General features: G+C 35.7%; 3 protein-coding genes and 1 pseudogene across 3 annotated transcripts; all 4 read right to left on the minus strand.

The window, feature by feature from the left end:
- Window positions 1-267: 267 nt before the first annotated feature.
- LOC143557869 (auxin-induced protein 15A-like) lies at window positions 268-567 on the minus strand. Its single transcript, XM_077046837.1, has one exon. The coding sequence runs from the start codon at window positions 565-567 to the stop codon at window positions 268-270; it is 300 nt and encodes a 99-aa protein (XP_076902952.1).
- A 6,778-nt stretch (window positions 568-7,345) lies between these two features.
- Window positions 7,346-7,675, minus strand: LOC143557878 (auxin-responsive protein SAUR24-like). Its single transcript, XM_077046847.1, has one exon. The coding sequence runs from the start codon at window positions 7,673-7,675 to the stop codon at window positions 7,346-7,348; it is 330 nt and encodes a 109-aa protein (XP_076902962.1).
- A 1,489-nt stretch (window positions 7,676-9,164) lies between these two features.
- Window positions 9,165-9,464, minus strand: LOC143557879 (auxin-responsive protein SAUR24 pseudogene; annotated as a pseudogene).
- A 1,247-nt stretch (window positions 9,465-10,711) lies between these two features.
- LOC143557880 (auxin-induced protein 15A-like) lies at window positions 10,712-11,041 on the minus strand. Its single transcript, XM_077046848.1, has one exon. It carries the CDS (start codon window positions 11,039-11,041, stop codon window positions 10,712-10,714), a length of 330 nt encoding a protein of 109 aa, XP_076902963.1.
- Window positions 11,042-27,212: the final 16,171 nt, after the last annotated feature.

Consider the following 27,212-nt stretch of genomic DNA (forward strand, 5'->3'; position numbering starts at 1 on the left):
TGAAACTGATCCTTAAGTAATCATATACACATCTATCCGGATTTGTATATACATTTGGTTAAAATTCAGCCTACAAAAATTATAGAACGTGAAATATGTATTTCATCCAAATGGTTATTGCTTATAGAATAAGTTATAGTAGATCAATAAACTTGAGGTTGCTCCAAATTTGTATTTCACAAAAAATTGTTAAGAATATCTATTTACAAATATGTGTAAGATCCTAGTTGATGTTATTTACAAAAATGCTATATGATAAATAAAGCATCACAAGGCACCGAAACGTGATGCTAGGTCAGCAAATACATCTTCACTACATGGAATGGTTAGCCCACCCATTGGATGGTCGTACTCAAACTGTTCCTCCGCCAGTTGCAGTAGCTCTTGAAATTCTGGCCGGCTTAAGAGTGATACGCGGACCAAAAAACGTCTTTTCTCTTGTTCGCCGACATAAACAGAAAAATATCCTTTGGGAATGTCCATGGGTGTTGCTGCACTCCTTCCATTTGAGAATGATCGTCTCAGAATCTGTTTTGCTTGCGTGATCCGTGGCATAAAAATGGCCATTTCTATCGGAAGGTTTTGTAGGGTTTCTACAAGAAGGTCGTTGATGGAGAAAAATGACTCGGTAAAACACTTTTTGGAGTATGGAAGTTGTGGTTGATTTGCTTTGAAATACTGAATGGCTTAAATAGCCAGCTGGTTTCACAAGATAGTAGACATTGACACATGATTGGAAAGAAGCTTCACATGGAATTGTCTCTCTTTATCGAAAAGACCCAAAATAATTTGAATGACATTTATGAACCCGAACGACCAGTTACAATATATATCCTACAGAAAATCCCTTATGGTCCCTGTCTGATGTTAGATGCCTAATCTTTAATATGTAGGACATTCCGCATTATAACCAAATAACCTATAATGATTTTTTTGTGTGGTTCAAATGTGACCTGTTTAAGGCTAGGATTTCACATTTTGGCAAACCTGTCGTGGCAATTTGTTAAAACTCAGCTGACATGGTTACAACATAACGGACCCATTGACCTTAATTATAAATATATTTGGAGTATCTACGTTATTAGTATAAGGAAAGATAATTAAGAGACGGTTCTATTAAATTTTAGCACAATAACCTCTAACTATGGAAATCAGCAACATAAAAATATATAATATAATATTCTATAGTGTGTTTTATCCGCAGATGATTTGTGTCTGCGTAGACCTAGAAATAATCTTTCGGTACCTTTAACGCGTAACACATACACTCGTGAATCCAGGTAAAAGAAATTCGCCGATCATAGAAGCAGACATGTTGAATTTCTTTGAAATAAAGACTTAATTAGTTGTATAATCAGGTTTAGAATAACGGTTGAGATTGAAAATTATCAATGACTAGCTATGAACTGTATTGCCAATAGTGAAAAATGGTATACGGGTTTCGCGATCCCATGCTAATTAATTCACATAACCCACACAACCTGATTTTTGTTTTTAACCGTGTATTGCGTTTTACGTATAACATATGCATAGTGGGTCAAAGCGTTCCAGCTAACCAAGCATTTCTAATTTGAACTTAGGGTATCCAAGCTTGAACTCCAACTCAATCGAATTCCACATTGTTTGTGATGCACCAATGAATCGTTGTGGTTGCCGAACCAAACACAACGAATGAAAGTGTAATTGATTTCAATTGCATGACTAATATGTGTATTGTTCCTTTGCCGCATGAATCTTTCCCTTTGTTTCAATCATTTTTTTCAATAAAAAACAGTTCCTTAAGTAATCATATTCACACCTATCCGGTTTTGTATTTGGTTAAAATTCAGCCTAAAAAAATTAAAGATCGTGAAATATGTATTTCATCCAAATGGTCATTGCTTATAGAATAAGTTATATGTAGTTCAATAAACTTGAGGTTGCTCCAAATTTGAATTTCACAAAAAATTGTTACGAATCTCTATTTACAAATATGTGTAAGATCCTAGTTGATGTTCTTTACAAAAATGTTATATGATAAACAAAGCATCACAAGGCACCGAAACGTGATGCTAGATCAGCAAATACGTCTTCACTACATTGAATGGTTAGCCCACCCATTGGATGGTCGTACTCAAACTGTTCCTCCGCCTGTTGCAGTAGTTCTTGAAATTCTGGCCGGCTTAAGAGTGATACGCGAACCAGAAATCGTCTTTTCTCTTGTTCGCCGACATAAACAGCAAAATATCCTTTTGGAATGTGCATGGGTGTTGCTGCACTCCTTCCATTTGAGAATGTTCGTCTCAGAATCTGTTTTGCTTGCATGATCCGTGGCATAAAGATGGCTATTTCTATCGGAAGGTTTTGTAGTGTTTCTACAAGAAGGTCGTTGATGGAGAAAAATGACTCGGTAAAAGACTTTTTGGAGTATGGAAGTTGTGGTTGATTTGCTTTGAAATACTGAATGGCTTAAATAGCCAGCTGGTTACACAAGATAGTAGACATTGACACATGATTGGAAAGAAGCTTCACATGGAATTGTCACTCTTTATCGAAAAGACCCAAAATAATTTGAATGACATTTATGAACCCGAACGAACAGTTACAATATATATCCTACAGGAAATCCCTTATGGTCCCTGTCTGATGTTAGATGCCTAATCTTTAATATATCGGACATTCCGCATTATAACCAAATTACCTATAATGATTTTTTTGTGTGGTTCAAATGTAACCAATTTAAGGCTAGAATTTCACATTTTGCTAAACCTGTCGTGGCAATTTGTTAAAACTCAGCTGACATAGTTACAACATAACGGACCCATTGACCTTAATTATAAATATATTAGGAGTATCTACGTTATTAGGATAAGGACAGATAATTAAGAGACAGTTCTATTAAATTTTAGCACAATAACCTCTAACTATGGAAATCAGCAACATAAAAATATATATATAATATTCTATAGGGTGTGATTAATCCGCATATGATTTGTGTCTGCGTAGACATAGAAATAATCTTTCGGTACATTTAACGCGTAACACATACACTCGTGAATCCAGGTAAAAGAAATTCGACAATCATAGAAGCAGACATGTTGAATTTCTTTGAAATAAAGACTTAATTAGTTGTATAATCAGGTTTAGAATAACGGTTGAGATTGAAAATTAACAATGTCTAGCTATGAACCGTAATGCCAATAGTGACAAAAGGTATACGGGTTTCGCGATCCCATGCTAATTAATTCACATAACCCACACAACCTGTATATCGTTTTTAACCGTGTATTGCGTTTTACGTATAACATATGCATAGCGGGTCGAAGCGTTCCAGCTAACCAAGCATTTCTAATTAGAACTTAGGGTATCCAAGCTTGAACTCCAACTCAATCGAATTCCACATTGTTTGTGATGCACCAATGAATCGTTGTGGTTGTCGAACCAAACACAACGAATGAAAGTGTAATTGATTTCAATTGCATGACTAATATGTGTATTATTCCTTTACCGCATGAATCATTCCCTTTGTTTCAATCATCTTTTTCAATAAAAAACAGATCCTTAAGTAATAATATACGCATCTATCCGGTTTTGTATTTGGTTAAAATTCAGCCTACAAAAATTAAAGAACGTGAAATATGTATTTCATCCAAATGGTCATTGCATATAGAATAAGTTATATGTAGTTCAATAAACTTGAGGTTGCTCCAAATTTGAATTTCACAAAATATTGTTACGCATCTCTATTTACAAATATGTGTAAGATCCTAGTTGATGTTCTTTACAAAAATGTTATATGATAAACAAAGCATCACAAGGCACCAAAAAGTGATGCTAGATCTGCAAATACTTCTTCACTACATTGAATGGTTAGCCCAACCATTGGTTGGTCGTACTCAAACTGTTCCTCCGCCAGTTGCAGTAGTTCTTGAAATTCTGGCCGGCTTAAGAGTAATACGCGAACCAGAAATCGTCTTTTCTCTTGTTCGCCGACATAAACAGCAAAATATCCTTTGGGAATGTCCATGGGTGTTGCTGCACTCCTTCCATTTGAGAATGATCGTCTCAGAATCTGTTTTGCTTGTGTGATCCGTGGCATAAAGATGGCCATTTCTATCTGAAGGTTTAGTAGTGTTTCTACGAGAAGGTCGTTGATGGAGAAAAATGACTCGGTAAAAGACTTTTTGGAGTATGGAAGTTGTGGTTGATTTGCTTTGAAATACTGAATGGCTTAAATAGCCAGCTGGTTGCACAAGATAGTAGACATTGACACATGATTGGAAAGAAGCTTCACATGGAATTATCTCTCTTTATCGAAAAGACCCGTAATAATTTGAATGACATTTATGAACCCGAACGACCTGTTACACTATATATCCAATTCGAAATCCTTTATGGTCCCTGTCAGATATTAGATGCCTAATCTTAATATGTAGGACATTCCGCATTATAACCAAATAACCCAAAATGAATTTTTTGCGTGGTTCAAATGTGATCTGTTTAAGGCTAGGATTTCACATTTTGGCAAACCTGTCGTAGCAATTTGTTAAAACTCAGCTGACATGGTTACAACATAACGGACCCATTGAACTTAATTATAAATATATTAGGAGTATCTATGTTATTAGGATAAGGATAGATAATTAAGAGACAGTTCTGTTAAATTTCAGCACAATAACCTCTGTCTATTGAAATCGGCAACACAAATATATATATATGTGTATATATATGTATATATATAATATTCTATAGTGTGTGTTTTACCCGCTTTTGAATTGTGTCTGCGTAGACCTAGAAATAGTCTTTCGGTACCTTTAACGCGTAACACATACACTCGTGAATCCAGGTACAAGAAATTCGATGATCATAGAAGCAGACATGTTGAATTTCTTTGAAATGATGACTTAATTATTTGTATAATCAGGTTTAGAATAACGGTTGAGATTTAAAATTATCAATGACTAGCTATGAACCGTAATGCCAATAGTGACAAATGGTAAAAGGGTTTCGCGATCCCAGGCTAATTAATTCACCTAACCCACACATCCTGTTTTTTGTTTTTAACCGTGTATTGCGTTTTACGTAAAACGTAAGTATAGCGGGTCGAAGCATTCCAGCTAACCAAGCATTTCTAATTTGAACTTAGGGTATCCAAGCCTGAACTCCAACTTAATCGAATTCCACATTGTTTGTGATGCACCAATGAATCGCTGTGGTTGCCGAACCAAACACAACGAATGAAAGTGTAATTGATTTCAATTGCATGAGTAATATGTGTATTGTTCCTTTACCGCATGAATCTTTCCCTTTGTTTCAATCATTTTTATCAATAAAAAACAGATCCTTAAGTAATCATATACACATCTATCCGGTTTTGTATTTGGTTAAAATTCAGCCTTCAAAAATTAAAGAACGTGAAATATGTATTTCATCCAAATTGTCATTGCTTATAGAATAAGTTATATGTAGTTCAATAAACTTGAGGTTTCTCCAAATTTGAATTTCACAAAAAATTGTTACGCGTCTCTATTTACAAATATGTGTAAGATCCTAGTTGATGTTCTTTACAAAAATGTTATATGATAAACAAAGCATCACAAGGCACCGAAACGTGATGCTAGATCAGCAAATACGTCTTCATTACATTGAATGGTTAGCCCACCCATTGGATGGTCGTACTCAAACTGTTCCTCCGCCAGTTGCAGTAGTTCTTGAAATTCTGGCCGGCTTAAGAGTGATACGCGAACCAGAAATCGTCTTTTCTCTTGTTCACCGACATAAACAGCAAAATATCCTTTGGGAATGTCCATGGGTGTTGCTGCACTCCTTCCATTTGAGAATGATCGTGTCAGAATCTGTTTTGCTTGTGTGATCCGTGGCATAAAGATGGCCATTTCTATCTGAAGGTTTAGTAGTGTTTCTACGAGAAGGTCGTTGATGGAGAAAAATGACTCGGTGAAAGACTTTTTGGAGTATGGAAGTTGTGGTTGATTCGCTTTGAAATACTGAATGGCGTAAATAGCCAGCTGGTTGCACAAGATAGTAGACATTGACATATGATTGGAAAGAAGCTTCACATGGAATTGTCTCTCTTTATCGAAAAGACCCAAAATAATTTGAATGACATTTATGAACCCGAACGACCTGTTACAATATATATCCAACAGGAAATCCCTTATGGTCCCTGTCTGATGTTAGATGCCTACTCTTAATATGTAGGACATTCCGCATTATAACCAAATAACCTAAAATGAATTTTTTGTGTGGTTCAAATGTGATCTGTTTAAGTCTAGGATTTAACATTTTGGCAAACCTGTCGTAGCAATTTGTTAAAACTCAGCTGACATGGTTACAACATAACGGACCCATTGACCTTAATTATAAATATATTAGGAGTATCTATGTTATTAGGATAAGGATAGATAATTAAGAGACAGTTCTGTTAAATTTCAGCACAATAACCTCTGTCTATGGAAATCGGCAACACAAATATATATATATATATATATATATATATATCTGTATATATATGTATATATATAATATTCTATAGTGTATGTTTTATCCGCTTATGAATTGTGTCTGCGTAGACCTAGAAATAATCTTTCGGTACCTTTAACGCTTAACACATACACTCGTGAATCCAGGTACAAGAAATTCGATGATCATAGAAGCAGACATGTTGAATTTCTTTGAAATGAAGACTTAATTAGTTGTATAATCAGGTTTAGAATAACGGTTGAGATTTAAAATTATCAATGACTAGCTATGAACCGTAATGCCAATAGTGAAAAAATGGTATACGGGTTTCGTCATCCCAGGCTAATGAATTCACATAACCCACACATCCTGTTTTTCGTTTTTAACCGTGTATTGCGTTTTACGTAAAACATAAGTATAGCGGGTCGAAGTGTTCCTGCTAACCAAGCATTTCTAATTTGAATTTAGGGTATCCAAGCCTGATCTCCAAGTCAATCGAATTCCACATTGTTTGTGATGAACCAATGAATCGTTGTGGTTGCCGAACCAAACACAACGAATGAAAGTGTAATTGAATTCAATTGCATGACTAATATGCGTATTGTTCCTTTACCGCATGAATCTTTCCCTTTGTTTCAATCATTTTTATCAATAAAAAAGAGATCCTAAAGTAATTATATACACATCTATCCGGTTTTGAATTTGGTTAAAATTCAGCCTACAAAAATTAAAGAACGTGAAATATGTATTTCATCCAAATTGTCATTGCTTACAGCATAAGTTATATGTAGTTCAATAAACTTGAGGTTGCTCCAAATTTGAATTTCACAAAAAATTGTTACGCGTCTCTATTTACAAATATGTGTAAGATCCTAGTTGATGTTCTTTACAAAAATGTTATATGATAAACAAAGCAACACAAGGCACCGAAACGTGATGCTAGATCAGCAAATATGTCTTCACTGCATTGAATGGTTAGCCCACCCATTGGATGGTCGTACTCAAACTGTTCCTCCGCCAGTTGCAGTAGTTCTTGAAATTCTGGCCGGCTTAAGAGTGATACGCGAACCAGAAATCGTCTTTTCTCCTGTTCGCCGACATAAACAGCAAAATATCCTTTGGGAATGTCCATGGGTGTTGCTGCACTCCTTCCATTTGAGAATGATCGTGTCAGAATCTGTTTTGCTTGTGTGATCCGTGGCATAAAGATGGCCATTTCTATCTGAAGGTTTAGTAGTGTTTCTACGAGAAGGTCGTTGATGGAGAAAAATGACTCGGTAAAAGACTTTTTGGAGTATGGAAGTTGTGGTTGATTTGCTTTGAAATACTGAATGGCTTAAATAGCCAGCTGGTTGCACAAGATAGTAGACATTGACACATGATTGGAAAGAAGCTTCACATCGAATTGTCTCTCTTTATCGAAAAGACCCAAAATAATTTGAATGACATTTATGAACCCGAACGACCTGTTACAATATATATCCAACAGGAAATCCCTTATGGTCCCTGTCTGATGTTAGATGCCTAATCTTAATATGTAGGACATTCCGCATTATAACCAAATAACCTAAAATGAATTTTTTGTGTGGTTCAAATGTGATCTGTTTAAGTCTAGGATTTCACATTTTGGCAAACCTGTCGTAGCAATTTGTTAAAACTCAGCTGACATGGTTACAACATAACGGACCCATTGACCTTAATTATAAATATATTAGGAGTATCTATGTTTTTAGGATAAGGATAGATAATTAAGAGACAGTTCTGTTAAATTTCAGCACAATAACCTCTGTCTATGGAAATCGGCAACACAAATATATATATATATATATATCTTTATATATATGTATATATATAATATTCTATAGTGTGTGTTTTATCCGCTTATGAATTGTGTCTGCGTAGACCTAGAAATAATCTTTCGGTACCTTTAACGCGTAACACATACACTCGTGAATCCAGGTACAAGAAATTCGATGATCATAGAAGCAGACATGTTGAATTTCTTTGAAATGAAGACTTAATTAGTTGTATAATCATGTTTAGAATAACGGTTGAGATTTAAAATTATCAATGACTAGCTATGAACCGTAATGCCAATAGTGACAAATGGTAAGGGTTTCGCGATCCCAGGCTAATTAATTCACATAACCCACACATCCTGTTTTTCGTTTTTAACCGTGTATTGCGTTTTACATAAAACGTAAGTATAGCGGGTCGAAGCGTTCCAGCTAACCAAGCATTTCTAATTTGAACTTAGGGTATCCAAGCCTGAACTCCAACTCAATCGAATTCCACATTGTTTGTGAGGCACCAATGAATCGTTGTGGTTGCCGAACCAAACACAACGAATGAAAGTGTAATTGATTTCAATTGCATGAGTAATATGTGTATTGTTCCTTTACCGCATGAATCTTTCCCTTTGTTTCAATCATTTTTATCAATAAAAAAGAGATCCTTAAGTAATCATATACACATCTATCCGGTTTTGTATTTGGTTAAAATTAAGCCTTCAAAAATTAAAGAACGTGAAATATGTATTTCATCCAAATTGTCATTGCTTAGAGAATAAGTTATATGTAGTTCAATAAACTTGAGGTTGCTCCAAATTTGAATTTCACAAAAAATTGTTACGCGTCTCTATTTACAAATATGTGTAAGATCCTAGTTGATGTTCTTTACAAAAATGTTATATGATAAACAAAGCATCACAAGGCACCGAAACGTGATGCTAGATCAGCAAATACGTCTTCACTACATTGAATGGTTAGCCCACCCATTGGAAGGTCGTACTCAAACTGTTCCTCCGCCAGTTGCAGTAGTTCTTGAAATTCTGGCCGGCTTAAGAGTGATACGCGAACCAGAAATCGTCTTTTCTCTTGTTCGCCGAGATATACAGCAAAATATCCTTTGGGAATGTCCATGGGTGTTGCTGCACTGCTTCCATTTGAGAATGATCGTGTCAGAATCTGTTTTGCTTGTGTGATCCGTGGCATAAAGATGGCCATTTCTATCTGAAGGTTTAGTAGTGTTTCTACGAGAAGGTCGTTGATGGAGAAAAATGACTCGGTAAAAGACTTTTTGGAGTATGGAAGTTGTGGTTGATTTGCTTTGAAATACTGAATGGCTTAAATAGCCAGCTGGTTGCACAAGATAGTAGACATTGACACATGATTGGAAAGAAGCTTCACATGGAATTGTCTCTCTTTATCGAAAAGACCCAAAATAATTTGAATGGCATTTATGAACCCGAACTACCAGTTACAGCATAACGGACCCATTGACCTTAATTATAAATATATTAGGAGTATCTATGTTATTAGGATAAGGATAGATAATTAAGAGACAGTTCTGTTAAATTTCAGCACAATAACCTCTGTCTATGGAAATCGGCAACACAAATATATATATATGTATATATGTATATATATAATATTCTATAGTGTGTGTTTTATCCGCTTATGAATTGTGTCTGCGTAGACCTAGAAATAGTCTTTCGGTACCTTTAACGCATAACACATACACTCGTGAATCCAGGTACAAGAAATTTGATGATCATAGAAGTTGACATGTTGAATTTCTTTGAAATGAAGACTTAATTATTTGTATAATCAGGTTTAGAATAACGGTTGAGATTTAAAATTATCAATGACTAGCTATGAACCGTAATGCCAATAGTGACAAATGATAAAAGTGTTTCGCGATCCCAGGCTAATTAATTCACATAACCCACACATCCTGTTTTTTGTTTTTAACCGTGTATTGCGTTTTACGTAAAACGTAAGTATAGCGGGTCGAAGCGTTCCAGCTAACCAAGCATTTCTAATTTGAACTTTGGGTATCCAAGCCTGAACTCCAACTTAATCGAATTCCACATTGTTTGTGATGCACCAATGAATCGCTGTGGTTGCCGAACCAAACACAACGAATGAAAGTGTAATTGATTTCAATTGCATGACTAATATGTGTATTGTTCCTTTACCGCATGAATCTTTCCATTTGTTTCAATCATTTTTATCAATAAAAAACAGATCCTTAAGTAATCATATACACATCTATCCGGTTTTGTATTTGGTTAAAATTCAGCCTTCAAAAATTAAAGAACGTGAAATATGTATTTCATCCAAATTGTCATTGCTTATAGAATAAGTTATATGTAGTTCAATAAACTTGAGGTTTCTCCAAATTTGAATTTCACAAAAAATTGTTACGCGTCTCTATTTACAAATATGTGTAAGATCCTAGTTGATGTTCTTTACAAAAATGTTATATGATAAACAAAGCACCACAAGGCACCGAAACGTGATGCTAGATCAGCAAATACGTCTTCACTACATTGAATGGTTAGCCCACCCATTGGATGGTCGTACTCAAACTGTTCCTCCGCCAGTTGCAGTAGTTCTTGAAATTCTGGCCGGCTTAAGAGTGATACGCGAACCAGAAATCGTCTTTTCTCTTGTTCGCCGAGATAAACAGCAAAATATCCTTTGGGAATGTCCATGGGTGTTGCTGCACTCCTTTCATTTGAGAATGATCGTGTCAGAATCTGTTTTGCTTGTGTGATCCGTGGCATAAAGATGGCCATTTCTATCTGAAGGTTTAGTAGTGTTTCTACGAGAAGGTCGTTGATGGAGAAAAATGACTCGGTAAAAGACTTTTTGGAGTATGGAAGTTGTGGTTGATTTGCTTTGAAATACTGAATGGCTTAAATAGCCAGCTGGTTGCACAAGATTGTAGAAATTGACACATGATTGGAAAGAAGCTTCACATGGAATTGTCTCTCTTTATCGAAAAGACCCAAAATAATTTGAATGACATTTATGAACCCGAACGACCTGTTACAATATATATCCAACAGGAAATCCCTTATGGTCCCTGTCTGATGTTAGATGCCTAATCTTTAATATGTAGGACACTCCACATTATAACCAAATAACCAATAATGAATTTTTTGTGTGGTTCAAATGTGACATGCATAAGGCTAAGATTTCACATTTTGGCAAACCTGTCGTAGCAATTTGTTAAAACTCAGCTGACATGGTTACAACATAACGGACCCATTGACCTTAATTATAAATATATTAGGAGTATCTACGTTACTAGGATAAGGATAGATAATTAAGAGACAGTTCTGTTAAATTTCAGCAGAATATACTATAGAAATCGGCAGCATAAATACATAGATATATATATGTGTGTGTGTATTTATATATATATATTCTATAGTGAGTGTTTTATCCGCTTATGATTTGTGTCTGCATAGACCTAGAAAGAATCTTTCGGTACCTTTAACATGTATCACATACACTCGTGAATCCAGGTACAAAAAATTCGACGATCATAGAAGTAGACATGTTGAATATCTTTAAAATAAAGACTTAATTAGTTGTATAATCAGGTTTAGAATAACGGTTGTGATTGAAAATTATCAATGACCGGCTATGAACAGTAATGCCAGTAGTGACAAATGGTATACGGGTATTGCGATCGCAGGCTAATTAATTTACATAACCCACACAACCAGCTTGTCGTTTTTAACCATGTATTGCGTTTTACGTATAACATATATATAGCGGGTCGAAGCGTTCTAGCTAACCACGCATTTCTAATTTGAACTTAGGGTAGCCAAGCCTGAAATCCAACTCAATCGAATTCCACATTGTTTGTGATGCACCAAAGAATCGTTGTGGTTGCCGAACCAAACACAACGAATGAAACTGTAACTGATTTCAATTGCATGACTAATATGTGTATTGATCCTTTACCACATGAATCTTTACCTAGTTGATGTTCTTTACAAAAATATGTAGGACATTCCGCATTATAACCAAATAACCTATAATGAATTTTTTGTGCGGTTCAAATGTGACATGCATAAGGCTAAGATTTCACATTTTGGTAAACCTGTCTTGGCAATTTGTTAAAACTCAGTTGACACGGTTACAACATAAAGGACCCATTGACTTTAATTATAAATATATTAGGAGTATCTATGTTATTAGGATAATGATAGATAATTAAGAGACCGTTCTGTTAAATTTCAGCACAATAATCTCTGACTATAGAAATCGGCAACATAAATATATATATGTGTATATATATGTGTATATATATATTCTACGGTGAAGGTTTTATCTGCTTATGATTTGTGTTTGCATAGACCAAGAAAGATTTTTTTGGTACCTTTTACGCGTATCATATTCACTCGTGAATCCAGGTACAAAAAATTCGACGATCATAGAAGCAGACATATTGAATTTCTTTGAAATAAAGACTTAATTAGTTGTATAATCAGGTTTAGAATAACGGTTGTGATTGAAAATTATCAATGACCGGTTTTGATTGAAAATTATCAGTGGCAAATGGTATACGGGTATTGCGATTGCAGGCTAATTAATTTACATAACCCACACAACCTGCTTGTCGTTTTTAACCATGTATTGTGTTTTACGTAAAACATATGTATAGCGGGTCGAAACGTTCCAGCTAACCACACATTTCTAATTTGAACTTAGGGTAGCCATCCCTGAACTCCAACTCAATCGAATTCCACATTGCTTGTGATGCTCCAATGAATCGTTGTGGTTGCCGAACCAAACGCAACGAATGAAACTGTAATTGATTTTAGTTGCATGAATAATATGTGTGTTGATCCTTTACCACATGAATCTTTCCTTAGTTGATGTTATCCAAATGGTCATTGCTTATAGCATAAGTTATATGTCGTTCAATAAACTTGAGGTTGCTCTAAATTTGAGTTTCACAAAAAATTGTTATGAATCTCTATTTACAATTAAATATGTGTAAGATCCTAGTTGATGTTCTTTGCTAAAATGTTATATGATAAATGAAGTATCACAAGGCTCCGAAACGTGATGCTAGATTAGCAAATACGCCAGTAGTTCTTGAAATTCTGGCCGGCTTAAGAGTGATACACGAACCAGAAATCGTCTTTTCTCTTGTTCATCGACATAAACAGCAAAATATCCTTCGGAATGTCCATGGGTGTTGCTGCACTCCTTCCATTTGAGAATGACCGTCTCATAATCAGTTTTGCTTGTGTGATCTGTGGCATAAAGATGGCCATTTTTTTCTATATGAAGGTTTAGTAGTATTTCTACAAGAAGGTCGTTGATTGAGGCCCAAGTGTTTGAAGAACGTGTCATGTTATATTTGGATGCCCATGATCATGTTTCCAAAGGTGGCCCACGAAAACAGGCATAATTTGGGCCACGAAGATCCGTTTCAAGCCCATTATCAGTCAAATAAAGCTTGAAACGAGGAGTAAAAAACGTCTTCTAAATAAAGTTATAGGTCTTTTTATGTTTTTTCGTCAGTTTTTGCATTTTTCTTTTTGGGTTTGTGTTTGGCCCATGGCCTTTTTGGGGCCCGTTTCGTATTAGAAACTCTATTTATATCTTGCTTATGTAATCTGAAGAGGTTGACTTGAATTTGGTTAATAAATATTTTCTCTTCATTTTCCATGGCCTTTGGGTGGGATTTGGGGGTTTTCGAAGTTCATCATGGGAATTCGTAGAATCAACGTGATTTGATCTTCATTTTCGTTTTACCGATGCATCAAGGATACAATAAAAATCAATTAGGTTCTCAAGGTGGAATGTTTTGATATATTGCAGCTTTCCGTATAGAGGGAGACAGCCGTCAAATCACTATATCGCTCAGTCTCTTGTTCAAGTGTGTCTATTCTCCGTGTGTCATAGGCATGCTCTAAAGTTTCCTTTTATAGGCTTTCCCTAACACCTGACAATCCTTTCTAGAAACCCTAATGATTGAAACAAAACATATTCAAACTTTTTACAAAAGTTTCTAAGTGTAACAGGTCTTCGAGCAAGCTTTGCAGCTTGTCTTTAGCGATCATACCAAATAACCATTAAGTGTGTTAGGGAACAGTTCTCCGAGTAAGCTTTACTTAGAATATTTTCCTTACAAAATATTCATCAAGAAGACTTCAATCTTCTTGACCATGTCAAACTTTGCTCGATAAGCACCTATGAGCAAACTTGTTCTTTAGAAATCCCTTCAACCTTTTGTTAACTTAACTTATTTGAACAAACCCAAGTGTGCTGGTAACAACATATCATGCTCGAGGTTGAACCTTGCATGTTAGAAGTCCTTAAGTAATTTCTTTATCAACTTCCTTCAAGCTTGCTGTGACCACTGTTATTATAAATAAACCTTGCTCGATCCACCAAAATACTTGGTTTTAGCTAGGTTTAGTCAAGAGTTTGCTCTGAAACAAACCTTGCCTGACCTGAAGAACATCGTTGCTGGATGAAGTATAGTTTGCTCGAACTAACACTAAAGAAGAATTCCAAAAGATAACTTTGCTCGAAGAGCAAAACACCTTGCTTGACTAAGTAAAAGCTTGCTGAGAAATCCAAGTGTGTTCGGTTTTCATACTTAGCCATTTTCTGAAGAGGTTGAGAAGATTCCAATCTTGCTAATCCCTTCCCAACAATCTCCCCTTAGATTGGAACACACTCAGCTACACCAAAACACCTAATAGGTTACATACACTTGTCAAAATACACATCAAATTTTTCAGAAAGCAAAATTACATAACATAATGAAAAATTACAACTGATAATTCTGTCCCGTGGGCATTACAAATCAAACATAAACTAAGAGAAGAGTCTTCAATGAGTTGAGCTTGATGCCTCTCTTCTTCTGTCCAGCTTGACTGTTGCGGCCCTTTCCTTGAACAAGAATAACTCATTGTGGTGATGCTGGGAGTGCAGAGTCCATCTGATTATATCCTCCCAATCTTCCATATGAAGAAATTTAAGGTCAGTGTCATGATAAATTATTCCCAGAGCGAGTCCATTATCGAAGAATAAAGGATTGATCTTAATTTAGGTTCAAAGACAAGTTTAGAGATCCTTCCATTCTTTTGGACTTCATGAATTGGCCTGGTCATCCTCCGCCTCATGCTCAAACATTCTTTTAAGTTGGCAAAAGGATTGGAATATTTGTTCTTCTGTTGAAAAGAAGCCTCAGTGCAACATCCTTTTCTGCCTTTTCTTCCTTTCAAAATCAGAAAGTTCCAACTTCCTCTTCATATTCAGCATTGGAAATCCCTTCCTAGATTGATCTCTTAAATGTTTGGATAGTTCATTTTGTTGTTGTCTGGCAAAGCTCTGCCTGTCTTGATAATCAAATAAGCTCAGAGTTGCCATTTCTTCCAATTGTTCCTTTTCAAAGTACAGGAAATCATCTTTGAATATAATGTGCCTCAACTCACCACTAGTCATTATGACTTTTAAATATTCAGTTCTGGCATCAAAATAGAGTCTTTTGGGTAGGTCCACATCAGTTTGTGGCCTTTGTTATCCCTGATGAGTTGCTCTGGTGGTTGGAATTAGGACACTTATAGTGGAAGACCTTGGAGCATATCTCCTGGTCTTCTCACATGCCCAAGTTGTTCATATAAATTGACAATTTGATCTTTTGGCATCAGGATAAGTTTCAAGTAATCGCCCCCTTCTTTAGCCAATTTCATAATCATCACATCATCTCATCATTGGTTGGATCAACAGGGATAGATCTTTGGCTTCCAATAGGTTCACCCCTTGGTCCACACTGGAATTGTAGTAATCTTCTCTCATCTGCTTCTAGTCTCTCCCATTCTTCTTTCTGTGTATAAAATAATTTTGTTAACTGCCCTTTGCCCAAATTATAAAAAACAACCTTAGCCATGCCCTTACATAACATCAAACCTTTCAAGGTTTTGATTTTGTTCTCATCTTCTAGGGCTCAACAGGCTCAAGAGGTTCTTCCTTCACAACAACTGGATTAGGTAAACTCACTGGGTGAGGAGTCCGAGAGGACTTTGACTTGCCCTTTGCCTCATTAAATTTTGCCTTTTTAGACTCATAAAGTGATAATTTTTCATTCCTGCTCATACCTTTTATCTTCTCCCCCTCACTTCTTGCAGACACCAGCCTTTCAAACAATTTTATATGTTCTTCCTCCCAGGCTTTTCTTCTCCCTCTCAGCCAATGTGATCAATCTTGGTTTTCTCTTGCTAGCACTCGCTTCAGACTTAAGTTTCACAGAGATTAGTCTGAAATTTTCTTCTACAATCTCTTTGGTCATTATTTCAACATGTTCTATAGCCACACCATGATCTATCATAAATTTACACTTTCCCTATACTTGTTATAAAGCTTTTCAATTTTATCTTGTTGATCGGATGCTATCTTCTTTAGTCTTTCCCACTCTTCGTTGTTCACACTTTCTTTTGTTGAGTTGTATGCACTTTCCAGTTCTTCAAACTTCATATGGCTCAATTGTTTCTCTGATAGCCCATGAACTCTCAGATATGCAAGGAATTTTTTAGTATCCTTATTTCTATTTTCAATCTTTTTCTTCAAATCCTTCACTTCTTCATCAGTTAGGTCCTGCAACTCCTCATCAGTCATAGGAGCTAGTGTTTCAAACTTATAACCATGTTTCATGAGACTTATGATTTTATGATCTTCCTTTTTAGCTTTATTCAACATGAGTTGTATATTTTCCCTGTGTTCATCAGTCATATCTACATGCGGTGAATCAGGTATATCATCATCAAATAGATCAACAACTACATCAATTTTTGGTTCATTTGATTCAAGCTCATCTTTCAACATTAGTAGGTTTCTGTCACACCCTCAAAATCCACTAACAGAGTTTTACCGTCCGAGGGTGTGAACTAACAGGATTGGAATCATTAGTTATAATCAAACACCATGTTTAACGTTTTCAAACCAACAAGACATTAAGTCTTAAATAAAATGCGGAAGGGTAAATTGTAAACCAAAAAGTTTGCGCCACACAGGACGACTTAAAAACCCAAGTTATTAAGATAAGAATTAAAAGAAGTTTTCAAAGCGATGGTGTTTAGCTAATGCATGTTCCTATACCGCGTGCCCGCCTCGGCTACCTAAGAATAACTTACTAAAAGTGTCAACACAGGGTTGGTGAGTTCACAGGTTTATATAAATAAAGTGTTGAGTTTGCGTTTACATTTGCGTTTGCGTTTGCGTTACAAGATAGTGTTAAGTCAGTTATATATCAATAGGTAGCTAACCTATCAAGCATGTATTACTAAGTGTTCGACACCGAAGCTAACTGCTTATCAATTGCCTTGCCACCATGTCAACCACGACCATGGTAATGTGTTAGCCAAAATTACACCCACTCGACCTACAGTCGAGTTTAGAGTTGGGCTGGGTTTGTCAAACCCAGTAGTACTACTCAACAGTGACTCGCTATTATCCAAATATTAACTGGTTCGATGTTATAAAGGACTTTGGTTGGTTTGTTTGCCACTTAGCCTTACAAGTGATATATAAAAACTAAACAAAATCTACAGCGTTGGAGTATGTTATCTCCCCAAATAAAAGCGTTTTAAAAAGAGTAAAAAGGGGACGTGAAACTCACTGTTTGCGAAGATAACCAAAAAGATCCGAGAAAAGGTGTGCGCCACAGAAAATCCTCACTAGTGTTCTAAAAACAAAAACGAGATTTTCTAAGTATTTAAACTACGAGTGAGTCCCTAGACTCGACACATACAACTTATGCATGAGATGCGTTTCGTGTTTCGTTTGTGAAATAAGTGCGACTCGACAAACACGTTGGTGATACGTTACATGTGTGAACAACTACTTAAGTGTCAAGTATTAACATTGTACATTACTAGCAATTATCCCCCACAATGGCAATTTGGTCAAAACATAGCAAACATTGATCGGTTATGCACTTTTCATGACAATTCAAGAAATACAGCAGCTAAATTATCCAGGCAGATTTTCACTCAACAAGGTTACTCTTATTAATATATCCTAACATGTCAAATAAATTGCCAAAAATCATCACAGAAGACATGTGGGTTAGGTTTTTAAAAATATTTTTATTATATTTTTATCATGTATGGTTTTATCACAATGATCAAAACATCACAGTAAACACACAGCAATCATTATTATGCGCAGTAGAATTTTATTTGTTATTCCCGTTAAATGACAACTCCAATTAATGCAAGACCAATTGGGTTAGGTTCCTAACTCAAAATATTTTATTCCATAAGTGGAACCAACCCATTTGGTCTTATAGTTTATGAGATACCTTAGTCGCAAAACAGCCTAACAGCAGGTCTCCCAAATCAACCTTGCACAACAGTTTTGTAAAATAATAAAAACAAACTTTTTTACGTCCAAAAATTACAAACTCGGACTTTTCAGAAACTAGACTCGACCTAGTATATTATAGAATCAAAAATCACATCAAAACATAACATTAACATCGAGTTACAGTCGTCCAAACACGAATTCAATAATCTGTCCAGCATCAGTTTTCATCAAAACTCAACAAATAATTAACCTATGAACTAACAATCATGCATGTAACCCTAATTCATCAACAAAAAACATACTTAACACTTAGGGTTTATGATTACAGGTTTAATCATACAATTAAATGATAGAATGGATTAGATATGGTGTTTATATTACCTAGTTAGCTTCTTGGACCTTCAAAACCACTTGTAATCACCTTGTATGTATGTGTGTGTGCAAAATCGGTCAAGGGGAGGGGAAGGGAGGCTGCCGTCGAGTGAGAGGAGGGAGAGAGGGGGTGTTAGGGTTTTATGATAATATGTTGTTTATATATTTATTAGATATCATACATGTTACACTTTACCCCTTGCACTTCTAGTTACTTGTTTCTAGCACAACTTAGTTAATACCATTCATAACTAATTTCATACATGTAAATATCAAGTAACACATAACTTAACACATAGTTATCAAATACTTGTTCATGATATTTATTGTTCGTTCACCAACAGTTTGAGTCGACTCGTGTGTGTTTCGGTGAAATTCCGAAAGACTACTTGTGTAGTGATTGCCATGCGTCATCTAAACCCTAGTTTAAATGTAATGAGATATGCGTTATAGTTCGTGTGATCTTAAGTCTGAATTAACGGAGTTCGGATTAACAGAGTTAACCTGAAATTGACGAGTGTCACAGTTTCACTGCTTGGATGAGTATGGCATTGATTGGACTTTTCTGTTTCTTTGGAATGGGTTCATCAGTATTTTCATTTTTATCACCCCTCTTCCTCTTCTTTACATACTCCTTCGCAAATTTATCCTCATATCCATGATCCCAACTCTCTGGATTCTTTTCTAAATCATCAACAGTCTGTTACCGTTTTTCACACAATATTTGAACCACAGTTTTAGCACCATTTTCATCAATAACCACCAGCTTATCATCATTTTCCTCAGCAGTGGCTTGCTCAGGTGATTTTTTTTCATGAATTTCTAGGGTTTTCTTGAACTGATACAGGCTTGTCAGCTTCTTCAGTTTGTTGAACTCTTAGCAGTCCCTCAATCACCTCTTGTTCTAACTCTCCCTTTTCTTCATCCAGTTTTTTTTCAATTCAGCATCTTCTAACAAAATTCTATGGTCTTCAATTTCTTTATCCGTTAGAAATCTTGGGATTATTTCTCTTTCAAACCACTCCCCCACTATCTCATCATGCCTCTTGGCAGCCCTTTCAGTAGACTCATCACTCATCAGCACTTCATCACTTGATTTAACTTTATTAGTTTCAAGAGGGTGTAACTACTCTTCAGATTTAGCAATGGCCTTTCCCATTATTTTTTTCTTTTCTTCTTCCAAAGTAACCCACCACAGTTGGTTCAATGGGAAAATTATCATTTTGATCAAATAAGTCCTTCATCTCCTCATCCACAGATTTTTCAACCTCGGCCTCTTTCTCCCTTTCCAGTAAAGTTTTAACATTATCAAATAAATCATCCTCATTATCCACACTCTCCTTATTCACAATCTCATCAACATTCTCATCATCAACCATCTCCTTATCAGTAGTTTCATCATCCACCACCTTCTCATGTACAGTCTCCTCAGTAGCATCATTCTCTTAAATATTGTAGTCTTGTTCAGCAACATCAGACTTATCAGCTTCATAACCCTCCTCATCATTCTTCTCATTCACCTCCTCATCTTCATCACCACTACTGCCATACACATCACAAAGGTTCTTTAAAATGTCATTATCAGCATCATTGATCACAGGTGGATTCTCCCTCTGTTTTAGTGCAGCTGAGACTCTCAACCTCAGTGGCCAGGGTTTGAATCCATTTAAGAGCCTGTGACGATTGTGATTCAAGTTCATCATTTGTTTTTCTCAACTCCTCATTCTCCCTTTTCAAATCAACATTTTCAATCAAAACATCCATGTGTCTGTCAAATAATCTAAAATTGGCATCAGGGGAAGGGGGTTGATAGGTGAAATTGGAAATGGGTCAGGAATATTAGTTTGAGGTTGGTTGGGTTCATGGGGTGGATTTCTAGAATGTTTGTACTTGTAGAGGGTAATGGATTTATGGATCTAATGGTAGGTGTGTGGGTATGTATGATTTGGAAGAGTATGTGGTTGGTCAGTTGTTTGTGAATGGGTTGGGGATTGATATGGTGTATTTGGCTGGTCTATTAGGTGGGCTAGTACATATTGAAGAATGTAAGGTTCATGTACAGCCTGGCCTTGGGTTTGGGTTAAAGGTTGGGTTAAGGTTTGGGTTGGTATTTGGCTTTGGGTTGGTGATTGGGTTGGTACTGTGTATGTGATGAAGTTGGTGGGGATGGGATGTATGGTTCATGGTCTTGGTGTTGGGGTGGTGATAGGTTTTGGTTTAAGGGCTGGTTTTGAGGTGAGGTGAGTGGTGTAGGAATGTGTTGGGTAAGTTTTACTCATCATCCATGATAGATTTTTCTTGAACAGGTGGTTGCTCAAGATTGTCAGTTTGCTTATCTTCTGACAGAAGCATTCTTATCAAAGGAGTATTTAGCATTTTTGTCAGCAACTGTTGACCATAATTTGTCCAAGTCAACCTTCTTTTCTGACTTTTCTTCTTGGACACTTGGTCTATACAAAGTTTCATCAAAGTCTTGAAAATAAATCTTGAAAGACTTTATTAACTTCTCAAGATCAAACAACCAGGATGCTCCATCAACTGTATTTAACTAGTTTTCATTGAATATCACATCAGATATTCAATCACACTCAAGTGATCTTTCACATATACTCTATAAGCCTTTGAGTGTGTGGAGTAACCAACAAAGAAACAATCTAAAGACTTCGATTGAAACTTGTTCAAATAGTCTTTGGTATTCAAAAATGAACATTTGCATCCAAAAGGCTTGAGAAACTAGATGGGTTTTATTTGGAACAAAATCTCATAAGGAGTTTTGTCTTGACTTTTGTTGAGAAGTACCCTGTTCTGAACATAACAAGCAGTATTGATAGTTTCTGCTCAAAAAGTAATAGACAAATAAGCATCTGCTAATATGGTTCTTGCAGCTTCAATGAGTGTTATGTTTCTTCTTTCAGCTACACCATTTTGTTCATGAGTTCTAGGGGCATTGAATTGATGAAAAATTCCTTTTGCTTGTTCTTGAACTCACTCCCATTGTCAATTCTCATTACCTTCACCCTCACATCAAGTTGGTTCTCAATCCTTGTAACACAACTCTTGATCAATTCAGCAGCTTTGTCCTTGGAATTCAGAAAATAAACCCAAGTATATCTTGAAAAGCCATCTATGATCACCAAGAAATATCTTTTCTTCCCTATAATAGAAACACTCATAGGGACCAAAAAGATCCATATGAAGCATTTCTAGTACTTGTTCAATTGAGTTTACAAGTTTTGCTTTGTGAGATGACTTGTGCTGCTTTCCTTTATGACATGAAATGCATTTGTCATCAAGCTTGAACTCCCTTGTAGGTAAACCAATTACATGTTCACCTTTAACAAGTTTGTTCATGTACTTTAAATTAACATGACAAAGCTTTCTGTGCCACAATTTGGTTTCATTTTCAGTGGCCTTTGACACAAAACAAGTTCCACCCCTAGAAATTGCATATTTCATTTTCAATTCATACAAGTTTCCATTTCTAGGAGCCATCATCATAATCATATCAGGAGGAATCACAAATTCAGGTTTGAGGATGAAACAGTGAGAAGTATCAAATCTAACCTTATAACCTTTATCACACATTTGTGATATGCTCAAAAGGTTATATTGAAATCCTTCCACATAGAACACATTGTCAAATGACACTTTGCCATTGGTTAGAATGCCTTTTCCCACAATTTTCCCTCTATTTTCATCACTCTCAAATGCAACATGTCCTTCAAACTTCTCTTCATAGTTCACTAGTGACCTCTGGGCACATCATGTGCCTGGAACATCCACTATCCATATACCATACATCATTGATTGGTGTGGACTGTTCATGCACAAATCAAAGAAAAGGATCGGTTAAGGGATGAAATACAAGCTGGATCAGCTTTCAAATCATCAGCAACATTAACAGTTGTTGCATTGGGTTTGGGATCTTCATAAACAATCTCACAAGATTCATCAGAATCATCTGCCATAACCAGTTTCATATGGTAATCTCACATATGGAATTATGCTTTTGTATACTTCAATGATAAACTCTCTCTTCACATTTGTCACTAATGTTTCACATGTCACTTTTGTTTCATTTCTTGGTTTCCAAAGAAATCCTTGAGGTTCAAACCCATGTTTTAAAAGAAATTTCTCATCACCATTTAACTCTCTTGATTTCTTTCTCCTAAATACCTCTCTTTTAACTTTTTCTTCACCATCTGTTGATGTTGATTGTACATTCTTAACAGCTTTATTAGGTTTTATTCTGATAGGTTGTTTGATCATTTGAACCTTCTTTTCTTCAACAATATTCTTCTCTTTCTTGTCAACAGTTTCAGATTTCTTCTCACTCTTTGGTTCAACGCGGTTCACTTCATTATGAGATAACATCTTACCCTTTCCCAATTATTTATCATACTTTTTTCTTGTAAAGACCAAAGTCTTGACCAAACTTAGTCGTATCTGGTACATGAAATGGCTTGAATGTAAATCTTCCATGATAAGAATTAGTGTGAGGTCCATACACATCACAATGTTTTCACCATACTTTTCCTTTTAAGCTTTCATTTGACTTTCGCTTTTTGAATCTTTCACTTGGTCTTTGGGGTTCAACTCCAATGGTCTTTTGAGTTTTGAGACCATCAAAGTCAATTGAGAAAGGTACAAATTCCTCAATCTTGATGTCTAGTTGAAAGTCTTTCAACTGAACTCTTGACAAAGATTATCATTTCCATATTGATTGGTTCATCATCTGAGTTATCTTTAAACCTTGATTGTCTTCTTGCGTATTCTTTCACACTTTCTACTTCACCAACATCAAATAATTCTTGATTTGAGAAAACAAGGTATACAGGAATAAACTGATCACTGGTCACAGTTTCTTCAGTCTTCTTCTTGTTTTTAACCTTTTTCTCCTTTAGTGGTTCTTTGCTTGGAGGCTTCACCGAATTAGAGTTAACTTTTAATCCACCACACATGTCAATTGATACATGTTCCCTTATCATTTGTTAATGATGTTTTCTCATCTTGGGTGTGATATTTGGTAGCAAAGGAATCTTGCTTGGTGGACTTGGTTTGCCCTTTCTTTTATCCTTTGAACCATTATCACTTGAACATTGATCACTTGGGTCACTTAATTCATCTTTGTTCAAACAGTCTTCATCAAAATCATCTTCAGACACTTGCATACCAACATAAATCTCAGCATTCTTCTCATCTTTCACTTCTTCTTTCATCACAAACTCACCTTTGTCATCAACTTCAACCAATTTGTAATTTTCAATAAATTCTTCCTTTTCTTTAAACACTTCTCAAAACTGATCAAGGTAGGCATTTCTCTTTTCCTTATCAATCTTCAATGAGTAATTGTTATTGAAAGGTGGAGGAACAACCTTATATTTATCTTCCTCCTTGATCTTGTTTAATTTCCCACAAATATTTCCAGTTGAAACTAAATTTTTCAGGAAATCATTTTCAACTTGAAGTGTAGTTTTCTTCAACTTTTCATCAAGAAATATCTTCTTCAATTCATATCTGGACTGTTTCATATAGCTTTCCATACAATCTTGTTCCAGACTTTTGATTCTTTCTTCATAAGTCAAGTCACTTGCCTCATAGACATTGATCATACTTTGCTTTTTAAAACACTCACTTTGTAACTTTCCCACTGTTATTCTTAATGATTCATTCATTTCAAGTAATTCAAGTTTTGAGAGATTTGAATGTACCTGAGAAGTAGAGTATTAGCTTCACTCTCTATTTTAGCCATGGATGCTACATTTTCCTTTTCAATGTCATTGGCATGATTGCTCCGATCAAAATCACCTTCTTGTTGTTGTGCAGCTAATGCAACATTCCCTTGGTTTTTTGGTTGGTTGACATTGTTTCTGTTAGGGTTTGCAGGAGCTTGTGGAGGGTTTTGATTATTTCTTTGAAAGTTCTATGTTGGTTGTTGTAGTTGTTGGTGAAGTTCCTTTGTTGACCATGATTCTAATTCTGATATTGAAACTGATTTCTTGGCTGATTGTTTTGGAACTGTCTAGGTTGATTGCATTCCTTTGCAAAGTGTCCTAGTTGTTGACAGTTGTAGCATATTGCTTTTGACTTGTCAAATCCTATACTGTCATTCGGACCAGAGACCAAGGAGTTGTAGCAGATTGCTTTTGACTAGTCAAATCCTATACTGTCATTCAGACCAGAGACCAAGGACCTTCCAGTTCTATTAAACAACCCCTTCTTCTCAAAGCTAGCATAGCATCTTACCATTTTAAATCCATGTCTACTAAGTCATAGCGTCAATTTGTTCAAGGTCCTCTTCAACTAACTAATATGAATCAGATTCTTAGCCACAAAGGCATTGTAGGATTCAGTAAACATTGAAAATAGAGCTTGATTTCCTTGGTTAACATTTCCATCACCAAAAGGATCATGTCCACTGGTCATAGAGGATGTATCATTGTCATCAATCAGTTGGACATTAAATCTGGATTGTCCACCTTGACTGTTTGCATTGCCAGCAACAAACCCTTGGTGTGTCACCACCATATTCACTTGGCTCTTCTATGATGGGAATATATTATTGATTTTTTGTGGACAGATTCCCCATGGGTGCTATAAGAGTATTTGTCACCTAAAAACTCGGTCTGTCTTCTTTGATCATGTTGTTCTCTATTATCTCATTTTCAGCTGCTTGTAAAAAGAAGATGACATCATCTAGCTTCAATTGAGGGAAATTTACCTTTTCTTTAATGAATTTGCTAGCAGTGTACCAATCACCCGAAAGAGATGATAATAACTTCATGTTCAAATCTAAATCAGTGATTGCTAGATCTGTTCTGATTTCAATAGAAATTGCTACGAACCTCTGCAACACAGACCTTAGTTTCTCACCTTCTTTAAACTTGAACCGGTCAAGATCTGATTTCAATTGATCCTTCTTAATGTTCTTCAACTTGATGTTGCCTTCAAGCATTTCAACAATAGCATCAAACATTGCTTTGGTTGTAGTGTGATAAGCTACACCGGTCAAGATATCCCAGCTTCAACATTGCTAATGCTCTGTCATCTTTCCTTTTCATTGTTCTTTCAACAGTTTGATTGTTTGTTGTTCCATCCGGCAAATAAGGCCCATACTTAATCGAATTCAACATTTCAACATCGTTGTAACACGCGGCAGCTTCAAATAGCACCTTCCATTTGATGTAGTTTTCCTGTCCATACAGCCTAGGAATCTTGTTAGTAGAAACCTCTTGCTCTTCCATTGATCCAAATATATTTTTGGTATTTTAAAATAAATTTTTAAATGAAAACTTAGCAAACTTAAATGAAAAACTTAGCAAGTTTGAAAAATAATCAGATCTGTGGACCAAATCCTCAAATCTGATAGATCTGGATGGATAAGAGCAAGATCTTTAAGAAAGGTAAGAAATTTAATATAGATCTGAGTAAGAAACACTTTTAAACCTCAAAAATATTATAGATCTGATAGAAATGAAAAATAGTGTATCTGACGTCACAAACCAATGTAATAGTTGTCAGCTGACGTAACTCTTCATCTTCAAAATCAGCAATGTTCAGCAACAGTTCTTCATAAAACAGCAGAAACAAGCTCGGATACCACTTGTCAGTCCCGTATAGCTCACTCAATAGCTCAATCGCTCACAATCGTAACCCACACTTGCATGTTGACAAGAAGGTTACGACATACTATTTTGTGAAAAGAGCAAAAGAATATTAAAGTCGGAATCAATATACTCTTAGTGTTGCTCAACAGACAAAAAAGTAACAAACACACAAAGTAACTCAAAATATTTCCATATATATTGTGAAGGATACAATGAAAATCAATTAGGGTTTCAAGGTGGAATGTTTGGATTTATGGCAGCTTTCCGTACAGGAGGAAGACAACCGTCAAATTACTATATTCGCTCAGTCAGGTGTGTCTATTCTCTGTGTGTCATAGGTGTGCCCTAAAGTTTCCTTTTATAGGCCTGCCCTGACACCTGGCATTCCTTATAGAAACCTTAATGATTGAAACAAAGCATATTCAAATTTATTATAGAAGTTTCTAAGTGTAAACAGGTCTTCGAGCAAGCTTTGCAGCTTTTGTCTTTAGCGAGCAGACCTGATAACCATTACGTGTGTTTGGGAACAATTATCCGATTAAGCTTTACTTAGAATATTTTCTAAGATATTTTCCTTAGAAAATATTCATTAAGCAGACTTCAATCTTCTTGACCATATCAAACTTTGCTCGATAAGGACCTATGA

This window comes from Bidens hawaiensis, unplaced genomic scaffold (assembly GCF_021521415.1).
Source record: "Bidens hawaiensis isolate Kalapana, Puna unplaced genomic scaffold, B.hawaiensis_p1.1 tig00019208_1, whole genome shotgun sequence".
In the NCBI taxonomy this organism is placed as follows: domain Eukaryota; kingdom Viridiplantae; phylum Streptophyta; class Magnoliopsida; order Asterales; family Asteraceae; genus Bidens; species Bidens hawaiensis.